At 37.1% G+C, this 17,108-nt stretch overlaps 1 protein-coding gene across 1 annotated transcript in view; it reads left to right on the top strand.

The window, feature by feature from the left end:
• The first annotated feature begins 207 nt into the window (after positions 1-207).
• The window catches only part of GABRG1 (gamma-aminobutyric acid type A receptor subunit gamma1), an 89,746-nt gene continuing 72,845 nt past the window's right edge, over positions 208-17,108 (top strand). The window contains exon 1 of the mRNA XM_040238138.1: positions 208-492. Coding sequence (XP_040094072.1) covers positions 389-492 — 104 coding nt within the window. The 5' untranslated portion in view covers positions 208-388. The remainder of the gene's footprint in view (positions 493-17,108) is intronic.

The raw sequence follows: 17,108 nt of genomic DNA, 5'->3' as shown, positions 1-17,108 counted from the left end.
GGGAAGGCTGGGGGAAAAGAAGGAAGCCGCCTTTCCCTAGGGACGGAAATCTGTCAGAGCCACTCAACTGTTTCTCTGAGGCTGCCAGGGAGAAGAGGTTTGTTTTTCTTTTAGGAAGAAAAGAGCCCTTTTCCCTACTGGGCTCGATTTCTAGTAGGGGAAGCTCCGCCTCCTTGGGCTGTTGATTGGCCCAACTTTTTTTCAGATAATTTCTACCGGCATCCTCTCGGTCTGATTGGCTCGCTTTGCTCAATTCCGCTGGGAGTCGCATCCTACCTGGTTGGGAGGTGTACAGCCTTTCCACCTTCTCCTTTCTGTACTCACCAGTCTGCAGCCGAGGTGGGAGGAAAAGTCCTGGCTGGAGAATTAAGAAGAAAAAGCAATCCCCATGGGTTCTTGGAAAGCTCTTCTCTTCTCCCCTTTTCTTCTGTGGAATCAAAGGAGAGGGGTGAGGTTGATGTTCCTGTTACTGACCGTGCATCTGGGAAACTGGTGAGTAAATTCAAGGACTTTAAACTATTCTCTGATATCTACCCACTCCCTCCTCGTTTCTCTTTAGAAATCATTCTGGGTTAAATAATTTGCATTTCCCCGGGTACATTTGGGATATTTTACCATCAGTTTATTGATTAGATCTACTCATTTTCTGGTAGAATGAAATGAGCCTATGTGTGAAGCACCGAAATTAGCTCAGTTGGTTTTGACTTGAAGCGCAGTGGAAACTAGTGAAGACTCAGTTACTGGAAGTAGGGAGGGGAGGAGAAATGATTTTGTTACTGCATTTAGTGAATGAATGCCACTGTTGAACTTTCTGAATAATTCTTCATTTTAAAGACAAAGTTATTTTAGAAACTTGTTACACAGCATGGAATGTATGATGCTTTTCTATACACTAATATTGCTTTTCCCCTTATCCTTTCTTTTTTGCTATTTGAAAAAAATAAGCAAAGTTTTAGTCAAGAAAGACCATAAATATGGCTAAAAAAATCCATCAGGGTGGCAAGTGTGTTATATTTGTTAGAAATTAATTGTGTATAATTCATTGAGTCAGTTTTGAATGCTTTTTATTTTCATTGGCTGTGTACAAGTAAGTGAAAGTGTTATGTTGATGTGAATCTCCTGGATGCATGTGTGTGTGTGTGTGTGTGTGTGTGTGTGTGTGTGTGTGTGCGCGCGCATGTGTATGACAGAAAGGGAAGTGGGGGCAGTGTTTAGAACTCAAGAGTAAAATGCGATCACTATAGAGATGGAAACATGCCTTTATAACTACTTGCATCATTGCTAAAATTTATTATGATGATGATGATTTTTAGCATATAGCCAGAGTGAATTTTTTGCCACTACTGTCCTATAGAACAACTGTATTTTCTCTCCAAAAACAGAGAATAAAGTATGCTAAGTAATATGAGTCTTGCCAGAATATGTTTGACACTGTTTTTTAAATATTATGGTTTTAGTTTTTCCTTAGAAACTTAAGTGTTCTGTATGGGCACAACATACTACATAATTAATAACTTCTTATATTTAAGTGTATCATAATGGTTTATTTCTTTGAATATATCATAAAATTATGAAAGATATCTTGGTAGGCCATGTATCAGTGCTCTCCTGCATCTTTATAATATTGCAAATGAATCTGTGTTCTCATAAGTAAAAATAGATTACCCATTGGTTTTCTAAAACAGCAACCTGTATGCTCCTTTATCACTCCAAGTGCAAGTTTCTTTTGCGACCTAGTAGACAAGCTGCTTACTAAAGGGCATACTGTCTTTCTAAAGAGATGTTTGGTTTTAAATAATATATTTTCTTCTTGAGGATATTTGCATTATCCAGGTTCCGGAACTCTCTTTCAAGCTGCTCAGAATTAGAGAGTTTTGTGGTGGTGTACCCAGAGATGGACTCTGGCAGTCTGGAGACATGATTCTATGTGTCAAGAGTCCTTAATCTCTCTGAACACAGTTTCTTCATTTAGGAAATGAAGGAGAGTAGTAGATCATTCATGATTTCTTCAAGTTTTCATATACAATATGTCCAAGATTTGAACTGAAACAAAATAACTCAGTAGTCATGTCACTGGCTTTTCTTAGTAGTTTTCAAGAGGGAAATTTTAATTGGGAATGTCATGTACTTTTTTTGCCATTATGGATAAGCGAGAGAGAGAGAAATGTGTTAACAGCTAAAGTAGATTAATTATTTTATCACAGTACCAAACAGAATATGAATTTTTCTGGCCAGTGAATAAATACATAGTAAGAAATTAAAGCTATATATTGCTGTTGTAATTAGCTCTTAGGGTCTCAATGATGAGAATGTATGTATTCACTTTTCAAAGTAGCTACAGTTGTGATGAACTTTTCATCCTTTTAATATTTAGTTGAAGATAATTGATGTAGACATGTATAAACCACTTATATTCATGTTTTCTTCTTCCTTTCTCCTTTTTTGAGAGACCTTCCTAAAACTAACCACAGATGGTTCTTTCTACGAATTTTGATGTCTGATGCCAGTTTCTAAATTAAATCTTCCAAGTCACCTATTTTGGAATTTACCAAATTGGAAGCCATTATTTTTTTGTATCTAATCAGAGACAGTAGCTTGTTTCCTCATTAGTTTTCATCAAGAGTATAAAGAAGAGACATTTTATTGATTTTTATTTTGCTGAATATATGAAAACCGATCCTGTTGTTGTAGCTAAAACCTGAAGTCACAGTTCCTGTGTTTCATTCTCAGAGAGGCTCTATGGCATCTTGGCAAGTTGGTTAAAATTTCTCAAGCTTGAGCTGTCTTATTTGTAATGTTGAAAACAATCTCATTTTGATTAGACTTTGTAAAAGAATTGAAAAAATGGTGTGAGAGTTTGGCTGTTCTAAACTAATTTACAGTGAGCTTTGACTAAGAAGTTATATTTTGAGAAAGCTCAAGGAAGAGAACTCATTTTTATTTTTAAAAACAATTTCTTAAATCAATAATCCTACAATATAGCAACCATTTGCCTTAATGATAATATTCAAGTATAATTGCTTTTAAAATATATTATTTTCAAATAATTTTAGTAGTATATTTTGTGGACATGATAATACATGGTTTTTCTTTAGACATTTAGATTGTTGGCTTCATTCTCTAACAAAATATGGGTGCAAACTTACAGACAAAATGACTAATAATGTTCTAGAACAATTAAATATTTTAAGAAGAAATGAGAGACAAAATAATTTTGAAACTAAAATGCAAATTCATAATTAATAAATCCCCCGTTTATAGAGTCTTTCAAGTAAACTCTTTTTCCCTTTTATCCCATTATATACTATGAGACACATTTTTGGTTAAGCAACAAAAGGAAATTTCTGATTTTTCATTTAAAAATTAAATAGATAAATCTGGTGTTTTATATTTATATACAGGTGACTAAGATTTATCTAAGAAAATAATAATGATGATAGGGTCCCAAACAGGAGGAGGCAAATCAGGGTGGAAAACTGAAAAAAAAAAATTGGCTCTTGAGATATTATCAAAATATGATAAAATGACCGCCACAGGCCTCTGGAGATTAATTCACATATATTCATACTGCCAACTGAGAATCCTGGACTGATCATTAGATATAATTTCTAGTTTCAGCTACACCCCTTCCCACTAGGGTGATTTCAGACAAATCTTTGAGGCAGAGTCCTCATTTGTGAAAAGCAGAAATGACATCTATGTTTTCAGCTTGTTTCAGGACCAAGAAAGAAAATTTGTGCAAAGTAATGTCACCTAATTTTTAACTGAAATGACATACCAGATATTCTCAGAATCACAGTAACTCTAGAATTATTTATTCTAGTTAAAATCAAACACAGGAAACTCCTTGAATTATTGTGCATTATTATTAATGCACAATATCTTACAATGAACTGAACTATGAAATTACTTTTCATATTACTAAATCTCTTTTGAATTAGAGATACCATAAAGCCATCAAAAGCGTCCCTGATGGCTGAGATGGTAAAGAATCCACCTGCATTTCAGGAGTCTGGGTGGGGAAGATCCACTGGAGAATGGAATGGCTATCTACTCCAATATTGTTACTTGGAGAATTCAACAGACAGGAGCCTAATGGGCTATGGTTCATGGGATCACAAAAAGTTGGACACTACTGAGTGACTGACACTTTCACACTTTCAGTTTTGAATTATGAGAAATGTCAGTCTTTCATTCAACAAATATTTACTGAATGCAGGCTATCAGTGGTGAATAAACTAGACATGAGTTCTAACCATAGGGACAGTACTTGTGTCCAGTATTTTACATGAGTACTACTGTTATACTCACTGCTAAGGCTGAGATTTATGATATTACTCAAAGGGAAACATCTTGTAGTTAAAATAAGGAAATATACCTTAACTCCAAAGATAAACAGAGTAGTCTAAATTTTTAAGGTTAGAGGGTGCTAATAGAAAATATCACAGTCAAGGCAAAAAAATTAGAACACCGTGAGTTTACTCATTGACAATACCAGAAAACCATGGGGGAAATGTCTCCAAAATAAAGACTCATGTTCAACCTAGAATGTTATACTTAGTGGAACTACAATCAAGCATGAAGGGAAAATAAAGGTTAGATACTGTTATTCTCCCAAATTTACAGATAGAAAAATCAGGGCACATCAATTTTTAGGAACTCACTAAAAATTCCAGGTATCTCAGTGGTAAACAATCCTCCTGCAATGCTGGAGGCACAAGATGGATCCTGGGTCTGAAAGATCCCCTGAAGGAGGAAATGGCAACCCACTCCAGTATTCTTGCTTGGGAAATCCCATGGAGAGACAAGCCTGGCTAGCTGCAGTCCATGGGTTCACAAAAGAGTTTGACACAACTACATAGCTAAATTCAGTTCAGTTCAGTTCAGTTCAGTCGCTTAGTCGTGTCCAACTTTTTGCAACCCCATGGACTGCAGCACGCCCTGCATCCATTCCCTGTCCATCACCAATTCCCAGAGCTAGCTCAAACTCATGTCCATCGAGTTGGCGATGCCATCCAACCATCTCATCCTCTGTCATCCTCTTCTCCTGCTGCCTGCAATCTTTCCCAGCATCAGTCTTTTCCAATGAGTCAGTTCTTTGCATCAGGTGGACAAAGCATTGAAGTTTCAGCCTCAGCATCAGTCCTTCCAGTGAATACCCAGGACTGATTTCCTTTAGGATGGACTGGTTGGATCTCTTTGCAGTCTAAGGGACTCTCAAACATCTTCTCCAATACCACAGTTCAAAAGCATCAATCCTTCAGTGCTCAGCTTTCTTTATAGTCCAACTCTCACATCCACACATGACTACTGGAAAAACCATAACTCTGACTAGACAAACCTTTGTTTGAAAAATAATGTCTCTGCTTTTTAATATGCTATCTAGGTTGGTCATAGTTTTTCGTCCAAGGAACAAGGGTCTTTTAATTTCATGCTGCAGTCACCATCTGCAGTGATTTGGGAGCCCCCTAGATAATACAGAGTAGGCACTAAATAATACATAGAAAGAAAGTGAAAGTCACTCAGTCGTGTCCGACTCTTTGTGGCCCCATGGACTGTATAGTCCATGGAATTCATCAGGCCAGGATACTGAAGTGGGTAACCTATCCCTTCTCCAGGGGATCTTCCCAACCCAGGGATGAACCCAGGTCTCCCGCATTGCAAGCAGATTCTTTACCAACTGAGCTATCAAGGAAGCCCAAAATAAAACACAGTAGAGCAGCTAAATAAACAACAGCAAAGATCATCTTGCTGATAATGCTGAATCCAAGACTCAGATCCATGTGCTCTCTGCACAGAACCTGCATTTTTAACCAACTTTTCTCTAGGATTACAAATGTCATGTAAATCAAAGCCATTAACATAACTGTGGATGAGGAAAGCAAGGGAGGGAGGGAAGGATGAGGAAGGGAAAGTAGAGAAAAAGAGAGGAGCAGAGAGAAGAGAAGAGAGGGGAGGAGACACTTGAGTGCAATTGAGAGAAGCGCAGTAGGTAGGTATATGATCCACTGTGTCAGTTCAGTTCAGTTCAGTCACTCAGTCATGTCTGACCCTTTGTGACCCATGAATCACAGCACGCCAGGCCTCCCTGTCCATCACCAACTCTCGGAGTTCACTCAGACTCACGTCCATTGAGTCGGTGATGTTCACTCAGACTCACGTCCATTGAGTCGGTGATGCCATCCAGCCATTTCATCCTCTGTCTTCCCCTTTGAGGGATTGGGGGCAGGAGGAAAAGGGGACGACAGAGGATGAGATGGCTGGATGGCATCACAGACTCGATGGACATGAATCTGAGTGAACTCCGGGAGATGGTGATGGACAGGGAGGCCTGGTGTGCTGCGATTCATGGGGTCACAAAGGGTCGAACACGGCTGAGTGACTGAACTGAATTGAACTGACACAGTGGATAGTGTACCTACTGTGCTTCTCTCAATTGCACTCAAGTGTCTCCTTCCCCTCTTCTCTTCTACATGAGACATAATCTAGAATATTATGTGCAGTGCTGGATTAATTATTTTAGGAAAAAAAAAACTTCAACTGGACTTCTTAATCTAGAAAAAACCCCCACTGGATGAAGAGTTAAAAGCGAGAATTTGGAATTCAGGAGACTTATTGAGGCATCTTATATTCTTAAGGATGCCAGAGAAAATCATACTTGAATTTACTGTGTATAGATGTTATAAACAATCCATAACTAAGTAGTGAAAGCTATGTGAAGACAGATTTTCATCCATACAAAAGTCTTCTAACAAAGTAATGAATGCCTTATCACTAGACTTTTAGCAGAAACTTGTTAGCAGGAGATGAAATCTATGATTTTCTTCTATTTTTAAATAGCTCAGGATCTAATTCTATCTGTACTAAAATAGTTTAGCCAACTGAAGCCCCATGTTTCAGGAAGGAGTCTTAGCTATTAATTCAGTAAACAGTTATTAAACATTAGCGTTCATTCAACAATATTTACTCAGTGCCTAATATGTATTAAGCAGAGTCTGGGAACTGGGATACAGTGGTAAGCAAGACATAGTCTTTGTCCTAGTAGTGTTTGTATACTGTAGACAGGACATATATGTGATAGTATATGTGCTGGGCAAAGAAGGCACAGCCCCACCTCCAGTGGACTTAAAGTCTAGTAGTTAGTGTTGAGATGGCCTGTCAATATAAAAGTAAAAACAGTAAAATACTATAATTCTTCCTCAGAATTCTATATGAGCTCTAATGAGGTATTAAGGAGACTGGCATCAGTTGCAACTCTAGGAAAAGACTAATATTCTTAGCTGTCATATACATAAGTTCAGGTCAGTGTTAGTAAAGAATATGCATAGAGAGAGAACATTATATTTTGTGGCCAGAGGTATGGCTTCACATTTTGGTGAGGCTTTTGAAAACTAAATTCCCAGGATATTCTTTACTTTGATCATTGAGTATGTTTCATTAAAATGGCAATGCTTCCCTGACAGCTCAGTTGATAAAGAATCCTCCTGCAATGCAGGAGACCCTGGTTCAGTTCCTGGGTGGGGAAGATCTGCTGGAGAAGGGATAGGCTACCCACTCCAGTTTTCTCGGGCTTCCCTTGTGGCTCAGCTGGTAAAGAATCCCCCTGCAATATGGGAGACCTGGGTTTGATCCCTGGGTAGGGAAGATCCCCTGGAAAAGGGAAGGGCTACCCACTCCAGTATTCTGGCCTGGAGAATTCCATGATAGTCCATGGGGTCACAAAGAGTTGGACACAACTGAGTGACTTTCACTTTCTAACATCCTGTTAAAATCTATATAATTTAGTGAAGTAGTAAATTTCTGAACTGTAGGAATCCTTTTCTCCTAAATACAATCCATTTGGAGATTTAACATTTCTCCTTACTTTTAGACAAATATTTTGAATAACACAGGGATATAGAAAGAAAGTTAACATAGACCCTGAACTTCAACCTGTAGGTGGATGGGCATATCAGAAGACTTATGATTAGAAAATAGTAGGTTTAATATATATATATTTTTAATTTATTTATTTATTTATTTTTAATTTTTACTTTACAATTCTGTATTGGTTTTGGCATAGGTTGACATGAATCCACCACAGGTGTACATGCGTTCCCAAAATTTTAACACTGTTATGATCAGGGTATGATTCGGTTCGCTACTTAACTATGAGACTATTTAGAATCAAGGGTTCTGGAAAACAAGTTAATCTTTGGGGATGTTACTAGGACCATGATTCATGCTTGCAGAATTTGAGAACTGCTTTAATAAAGGCACGTCATTCACCTCTCAGTCATCCTGCTATTCCTGCTGCTAAGTCGCTTCAGTCGTGTCCAATTCTTTGCGACCCCACGGACTGCAGTGCACCAGGCTCCTCCATCCATGAGATTTTCCAGGCAAGAGTACTGGAGTGGGATGCCATTGCCTTCTTCGTCAGTCATCCTAGATGTGTATAACTATCAGAATAATTTTCCAACACATGTAGTAGAGGGTTTTGAGCAAGGATTACTTTTCTACTAAAGAGCCATATTGACTGAAACAAGGTAGCTCTATTGGTTAGATTAAGGTTAAGTTTTAATCAGACATCTGTGTTTTTTAAACTGATTTCTTACTCTGTGCAGGTGACTTATGAGTGTACATTTGTTCCTGTCATTTCCTTAGTAACAATTCTTTCTGAAAACCTTCAGATTGTCATAACTGTAGCTGACGAGAGTGTTTTGTTGTTTCTGTTATACTCATTTGTATTCTCTCCCTTTTAAAGTGAAAGTTCTGAGAAGATAACTTACGTCAGTGAAAATATTTTACCACTTACTTTACGATCTTAAGACTGAGGAAAAAGTATACCTTTTTGCATTCAGAAGAACCAATTCCCATTTATTTTTTCCATTTAAAGATCTTTTCATACCTTTTATAATTTAATAACCCTCAATATTATGCCTCAATTTTGCAAAAATTTTAGCAGCCTTATATAATTTATCTGAGCATCAAAGGCTTAGAGAATGTGAATGTCATGAAGAGTTATATTGTTTCTAAGTCTAATTTATGTTGTGTTGTGTTCTATGAATATAAAGTGATATAATGACAAATTTGGTGTTCATTTTAATATACTTTCAATCCAGCAGTAATTTTTTTAATAGACTGAAGAAAATTATGGTTTATTTCCCTTCCTCAAAAAATATTCATGTGGAAACAGGCTCAAAAATATTTATAATCCCCCCTAAATATTATTCTTTGGAATCATGGTTCACAATTTTATAAACTCTGTTTCAAGAAAATAGAATTGGTGTGTCAAACAAAGTAATTAGAAATCCAAAAATTTGCATAAAACATTGTTTTATTATTAGCATTTTTGGATCAGTCACTAAACCATGAGAATTTCATAACTATGAGCAAAGATGTTAAAAAAAATAAGCTGCTTTATTTTGTACTTTTCTCATTTTGTTCTCTTTCTAAATATATGTCACTATACTAATTAATTTTTAAAAATATATTCTGATTTGAGTCTTTCCCTCTTCTTATTAAATATTATAACTCTACATTCCTATTTCTAGTCTAATCACATCAAACTATGTTCTACTAGATTTAGGAATTTGTCATACTTCTTTTTGAAACTAAGAATGAAGCACTGTGTGCACAAGCAATCTCTATGGTCATTAATTTCTTAACCTTAATGTAATTTGATGGATTCTATATATTCTACTTTATCAAGAAAGTCACATAAAGTTCACAGTGGATGAAGATATCATATTTTATTTTTTCTTCTAGACTAATATTTCACATCTCAAATTGTAGAATCATTAATATTCAATCCAATTTTTATTCTATTCTAGACATAAAATGTTTTAAGTTTTTTACCACAAATAATTCAAATTTATTTTTCTTTATTTTCTTAAATAATTTAAATAATCTCTTAGTGATATTCATATATGTTGTTGCTGCTGCTGCTGCTAAGTCACTTCACTCGTGTCTGACTCTGTGTGACCCCATAGATAGCAGCCCATCAGGCTTCTCTGTCCCTGGGATTTTCCAGGTAAGAATACTGGAGTGGGCTGCCATTTCCTTCTCCTATATGTTGTTGAAGTACATGGAAAAAATAAAACTTTTTCCCTAGAGTCATAATGTTTTTGACCATGTAATGTTAATAATAATAGAATAAAACTTATTATATTTCTACTTCTCAAAATTACTTAGCCATTTGAAGCCGATACTTCCAGATTTTTCTGTAAGTTTAAACAAGTATGTGTATACACATTTGTGTGTACATTTTTTGTACAAATGAAATCTAACACTTGTGTTTGTCATACAACTAATATCAAAGGTATTCTTCTAGATTTATATATATATACTTAGTTGTTGTTGTTCAGATGCCCAGTCATGTCTGAATTTTTGCAGCCCCATGGATTGCAGCACGCCAGGCCTCCCTGTCCCTCACTATCTCCCCAAATTTGCCCAAATTCATATCCATCCAGTCATCTCATCCTCTGATACTGTCTTCTCCATATGTCCTCAATCTTTCCCAGTATCAGGAACTTTTCCAATGGGTCAAATGTTTGCATCAAATGACCAAAATACTGAAATTTCATCTTCAGCCTCAGTCCTTCCAATGAGTATTCAAGGTTGATTTCCCTTAAGATTGACTGATTTGATCTCCTTGCTGTCAAAGGGACTCTCAGGAGTCTTCTCCAGCACCATAGTTCAAAGGCATCAATTTTTCATTGCTCTGCCTTCTTTACTGTCCAGCTTTCACAATTATACACTGGGAAGACCATAGCCTTGACTACAGCCTTTGTCTTTGTCGGCAGAGTAATGTCTCTGCTTTTCAACACACTGTCTAGGTTTGTCATAGCTTTCCTGCCATGAAGAAAATGTCTTCTGATTTCATGGTGCAGTCACCATTCACAGTGATTTTAGAGCCCAGGAAGAGGAAATCTGTCACTACTTCCAACTTTTCCCCCTCTATTTGCCATGAAGTAAGAGACACTTGCTCCTTGGAAGGAAAGTTATGACCAACGTAGATAGCATATTAAAACACAGAGACATTACTTTGCTAACAAAGGTCTGTCTAGTCAAAGCTATGGTTTTTCCAGTAGTCATGTATGGATGTGAGAGTTGGACTGTGAAGAAAGCTGAGCACTGAAGAATTGATGCTTTTGAACTGTAGTGTTGCAGAAGACTCTTGAAAGTCCCTTGGACTGCAAGGAGATCCAACCAGTCCATCCTAAAGGATATCAGTACTGGGTATTCATTGGAAGGACTGATGCTGAAGCTGAAACTCCAATAATTTGGCCACATCATGCGAAGACTTGACTCATTGGAAAAGACCCTGATGCTTGGAGGGATTGAGGGCAGGAGGAGAAGGGGGCAACAGAGGATGAAATGGCTGGATGGCATCACTGACTCAATGGATGTGAGTCTGAGTGAACTCTGGGAGTTGGTGATGGACAGGGAGGCCTGGCATGCTGTGATTCATGGGTCACAAAGGGTCAGACATGACTGAGTGACTGAACTGAACTGACCTGAACTGAATGGGGCCAGATGCTGTGATCTTAGTTTTTCTAATATTTAGTTTTAAGCCAGCTCTTTTGCTCTCCTCCTTCACCTTCATCAAGAGGCTTTTTAGTTCCTTTTCACTGTTTATGGACTAACAGAATAAATTATGATACTTATGTAATATAGAATACCACATCATCATTAAAAGGAGGGACTAAGTATCTCAGTTCAGTTCAGTTGCTCAGTCGTGTCCCAAATTTTTGTGACCCTGTGGACTGCAGCACCCCAGGTTTCCTGTCCAGCACCAACTCCCGGAGCTTCCTCAAACTCATGTCCATCAAATCGGTGATGCCATCCAGCCATCTCATCCTTTGTCCTCCTCTTTTCCTCCTGCCTTCAATCTTTCCCAGCTTCAGAGTCTTTTCCAGTGAATCAGTTCTTTGCATCAGGTGGCCAAAGTGTTGGAGTTTCAGCTTCACCATCAGTCCTTCCAATGACTCTTTAGGACTGATTTAGGATTGACTGGTTTGATCTCTTGCAGTCCAAGAGACTCTCAAGAGTCTTCTCCAACACCACAGTTCAAAAGCATCAATTCTTTGGCACTCAGCTTTCATTTTAGTCCGACTGTCACATCCATACATGACCACTGGAAAACCATAGCTTTGGCTATACAGACATTTGTTGGCAAAGTAATGTCTCTGCTTTTTAATATGCTGTCCAGGTTGGTCACAGTGTTTCTTCCCAGGAATGTGGCTTTTTTGTTACTGTGTTCATATATACACATGTGCTTGCATGTGTGTGGCCACTTTAGTCATGTTTGACTCCGTGCAACCAACCCTACGCACTAGAGCCTGCACAGGCTCCTCTGTCCATGGGATTCTCATGTTTTAATTTTAATACTTCATCAGTGTTTCCAAGCTACCCAATTTGCTCTATTAGAGTAATTTATTCTATTTATGGCATCATCAACTCAATGGACATGAGTCTGAGGAAACTCCAGGAGATAGTGAAGGATGGGGAAGCCTGGTGTGCTTCAGTCCATGCGGTCACAAAGAGTCAAACATGACTGAGTGACTGAACACAAATGGTTATAAAAATGCCATTTATCTATATTATTGCTAGTACTGAATATACTGGTACCAAAACTTTGAATGTTTTTCCACTGTTATGGCTAAAATTTGCCATATTTTAAACTTATTTTCCCTTGCTACCAGTAAATAATAGCATAATTTCATATATTTATTAGTCTTCTTTCCCCTCTGAAATTCCTGTACAAATTATGTTGTAAATATCTTTGTTTTTGTCCTTTGCTCTATAGTTTTTATCTGAATTCTGTCTAATGTCCTCCATAATTTATTTTTTTTGTCAGTTTTTTGTACTCTCCTGGTTTGACAACATGTTGTGTAGAAGGAACTCCTTACCCCCAAAAGTTACAAAATAAATATTTTTGATATTTTCTTTAAATTTTTAATACTTTTTAATATTTTGATCTTTAGTATGCATGCTGAATCACTTCAGTTGCTTCTGACTCTTTGTGATCCTATGGACTATGGCCCTCCAGGCCCCTATGTCTATGGGGTTTCCCAGGCAAGAATACTGGAATGGGTTGCCATTTCCTTTTACAGGGATCTTTCAGATCCAGGGATCTAACCACATCTCTTGTTTCTCCTGCATTGGCAGGCGGGTTCTTTACCACTAGCCCCACCTGGGTATGTTAGTAATTTATTATGTAAGTAGTAATTTATTTTTTTCTAAATGTTTTAACAGGAATTTACTGAATTATTCATGCTCTCATTTCTAAGCTGACTAGTCACATTTATCATATACTGAATTTCTGGACACTTGGTATATCACTTTGAATGTTTGATTTCATTCTCACTGATTTCTTTATGTATTACCACAATTTGGTTTTGATTACAGTAACTTTATTTTTCTCTTTATTCTGGCAAGGCAAATTTTATCTCACAATCTATTTTTCAAAAATTTCTTGTAATCCTCATATTGAGGATTAACTACAGTATAATGATTTTAACATTTTACATAGGAAGCTTTCTTTTTGTTAACTTATTTTTAATTGAAGTCTAATTGCTTACAATATTGGTTTAGTTTCTGCAATACATCAGCAAAATTTTTAAAATATAGATTTCTTAGATTTATAAACTAGTTTGAGAATTATATATTAATATGACAGTTTTATAGCCAAAATATTTACTTTGCATTTATTTTTTCTATTCTTATATGCTTCAATTAGTTTTTTAGTTTCCTCATATAAGATGTACACCTTTCCTGCTATATTTTTTTGTAACTGTTTTTTAGATTGTTTTGCATTGTTTTTTCTGAAGTTTATGATAGATTAGTACTAGGATGATAAAGCTACTGTGTTTTTAAAATTAGTTTTATATTAGGTAAAAATTACAATAATGTATGCAGGTCAAGAAGCAACAGTTAGAACTGGACATGAAACCACAGACTGTTTCCAAATCAGGAAAGGAGTACATCAGGTTGTATATTGTCACCCTGCTTATTTAACATATATGCAGAGTACATCATTTGAAATGCCAGCCTGGAAAAAGCATAAGCTGGAATCAAGATTTCTGGGAGAAATATCAATAACCTCAGATATTCAGATGACACCCTTATGGCAAGACGCAAAGAAGAACTAAAGAGCCTCTTGATAAAAGTGAAAAAGGAGAATGAAAAGTTTGGCTTAAAACTCAACATTCAGAAAATTAAGATCATGGCATCCGGTCCCATCACTTCATGGGAAATAGATGGGGAAACAGTGGAAACAGTGTCTGACTTTATTTTGGGGGGCTCCAAAATCACTGCAGATGGTGACTGCAGCCATGAAATTAAAAGATGCTTTCTCCTTGGAAACAAAGCTATGACCAACCTAGACAGCATATTAAAAAGCAGAGACATTTTTCATTGCTTTACCAACAAAGGTCCGTCTAGTCAAAGCTATGGTTTTCCCAGTAGCCATGTATGGATGTGAAAATTGGACTGTAAAGAAAGCTGAGCAGCAAAGAATTGATGCTTTTGAACTATGGTGTTGTAGAAGATGTTTGAGAGTCCCTTAGACTGCAAGGAGATCCAAACAGTCCATCCTAAAGGAAATCAGTCCTAAATATTTATTGGAAGGACTGATGCTGAACCTGAAACTCCAATACTTTGGACACCTGATGCAAAAAACCGACTCATTGGAAAAGACCCTGATGCTGGGAAAGATTGAAGGCAGGCAGAGAAGGGGAAAACAGAGGATGAAATGGTTGAATGGCATCACCGACATGGTAGACATGAGTTTGAGTAAGCTCCGGGAGTTGGTGATAGACTGGGAAGCCTGGTGTGCTGCAGTCCATGGGGTCGCAAAGTATCAGACATGACTGAGTGTACTGAACTGAACAATAATGAATTCTCTGATTAAGGCCAATATTTACAGTTCTTAGTTGTTTCTTTATTCACTATAATTTTGCCTATGAACATCAAGATGATTTCTAATATTCTTTACATTATTATTCATTTATTTAGTGAATTTTTTTTTATTGTGCCCATTATATATCAGGCTAAGCAACAATGTTTTCATATTGAAAACCTTAGCCCTAGTTTTCAAGGAGCTTATAGAGCACCATAAACAAATAAAGTAGTTGAATAAGATGCAGTGTGATTAATTTATGTTAGAGTTAAGCACTGAATAGACTGGAAGCCCAGGGAGGAATACACTTGCTTAATACTCTAGGCATGCTTCCCTCCTCCCTTCTCAGATTTCCAAAGCATTCCTCTCTAGTGCCTTAAGTGATGGGTCCCAAATTCATTTGTGCTTATCAGATAATCACAGAATTGAGTGGACTATCATTTCACCTCAGAAGGTTCAAATCTGTAACATTGTTATCTATCACTGTTACTTATTTTGCTTCCCTGCCAACATGTATGAACAATGAAAATGATTCAGCATCACTATCCTAAAAAGGACTCTATACTAAAGAAATAAGTGGTGAGAATATAAAGGCAAAAAGAAGAAAAATAATTGAATTTTAAAAATTTTATTTTCTCTTTTAAATCTAAAATCAGTGCCTATAAATACTCTTTAAAAGTTAGCTCCTGTAGGATTTGACTTTAAGATATAGTCTTCTTAGAAGCATTAGAACATTATATTTCTTCCCTGGAATCTGTCAGTTGACTTATGGAAATGTATCTGATGTTTATAAAAAAACACTAATTTGTTATGAGCAACAGTTCACTGATGAGGCCTGGCTTTTGAGTTTCATCTGCACTGTCTTAACAGCTTAATGGAAGGGTGTTCCCCAGGTGTCAGAACAAGGACACCTGCATTGAAGTCAACCTTATATGAACTATATACAGGGTGACTATACAATTTATAATTCAAATTAGGCTTTTTGTGAGTGAAAGAGGGTACTATTTATAATTATTCTAGGACAACAGGTGTAAATCAAGATTGTCCTGGGCAAATCTTGATGAATGTTTACCCTATTTATGAAAAATTATATTGATTGATTGACTTGTTATATATATATATATATATATAGGAGAAGGCAATGGCACCCCACTCCAGGACTCTTGCCTGGAAAATCCCATGGATGGAGGAGTCTGGTGGGCTGCAGTCCATGGGGTCGCTAAGAGTTGGACACGACTAAGCGACTTCACTTCACTTTCACGCACTGGAGAAGGAAATGGCAACCCCCTCCAGTGTTTTTCCCTGGAGAATCCCGGGGACGGGGGAGCCTGGTGGGCTGCCGTCTGTCGGGTCGCATAGAGTCGGACATGACTGAAGCAACTTAGCAGTAGCAGCATATATATATATATATATATATATATATTTCTAGCAATAGAGATGAATTCTTTCATGATTATATGCATTAGCATATCTTGTCTATACTTATCTCTTAGTTATCATAAATTTAAACTTTTACTTATTGTATTAGGAAGAATAATATACTCATTAAAGTATTTTTACATTGAATAATTTACTATATATTTACTATAATCAGACTTGTAAATGCAGTAAAATAGCTTAGTAAGACATAAATACAGACTGATTCTTTACCAACTGAGCAACAGGGAAGCCCAAAAATACTGGAGTGGGTAGCCTATCCCTTCTCAGTGGATCTTCCCAATCCAGGAATCAAAACAGGGTCTCCTGCATTGCAGGTGGATTCTTTACCAACTGAGCTGTCAGGGAAGCCCAATATTGAAGCAAGTGACTCAAAAAACTTTCTTTAGTAACTGGTCACAAGGGTCAGTTAAGGAACGTGAGAAGCAAAAGCCTCAGAGAAGCAGATGCCAAGATGAGATTAGACATGTAAGAGATTTTTGAGAGAAATGCCCAGCAGGGTAAAGGAGAGGAAGTGGAAGTAAGCAGAGAGAGCCTTCAGATAATAATGGAGATCTGACCCGTATGAAAGTATAGGGCAAAGAAGATGTTTGATTCAAAAGAGTCTCAGAATAGAGTGCCCTCTCAACAAGCTTTAGTCAGGCCTTCTGGATTCATCCAGCCAAAGTTGCCCTGTAGAGAGGTCCCTCGTCCTGCAGGAATGGGTCTGTACTACCATTGCCACAGTGTGGAGTTATTGCCTGAAAGCTGCCCCGAGGGTGCTCGGATCTGGTGCAGACATAGTGCT

This window comes from Oryx dammah, unplaced genomic scaffold (assembly GCF_014754425.2).
Source record: "Oryx dammah isolate SB20612 unplaced genomic scaffold, SCBI_Odam_1.1 HiC_scaffold_3, whole genome shotgun sequence".
Taxonomy (NCBI): Eukaryota; Metazoa; Chordata; class Mammalia; order Artiodactyla; family Bovidae; genus Oryx; species Oryx dammah.
This window is presented reverse-complemented; position numbering and strand designations above follow the sequence as displayed.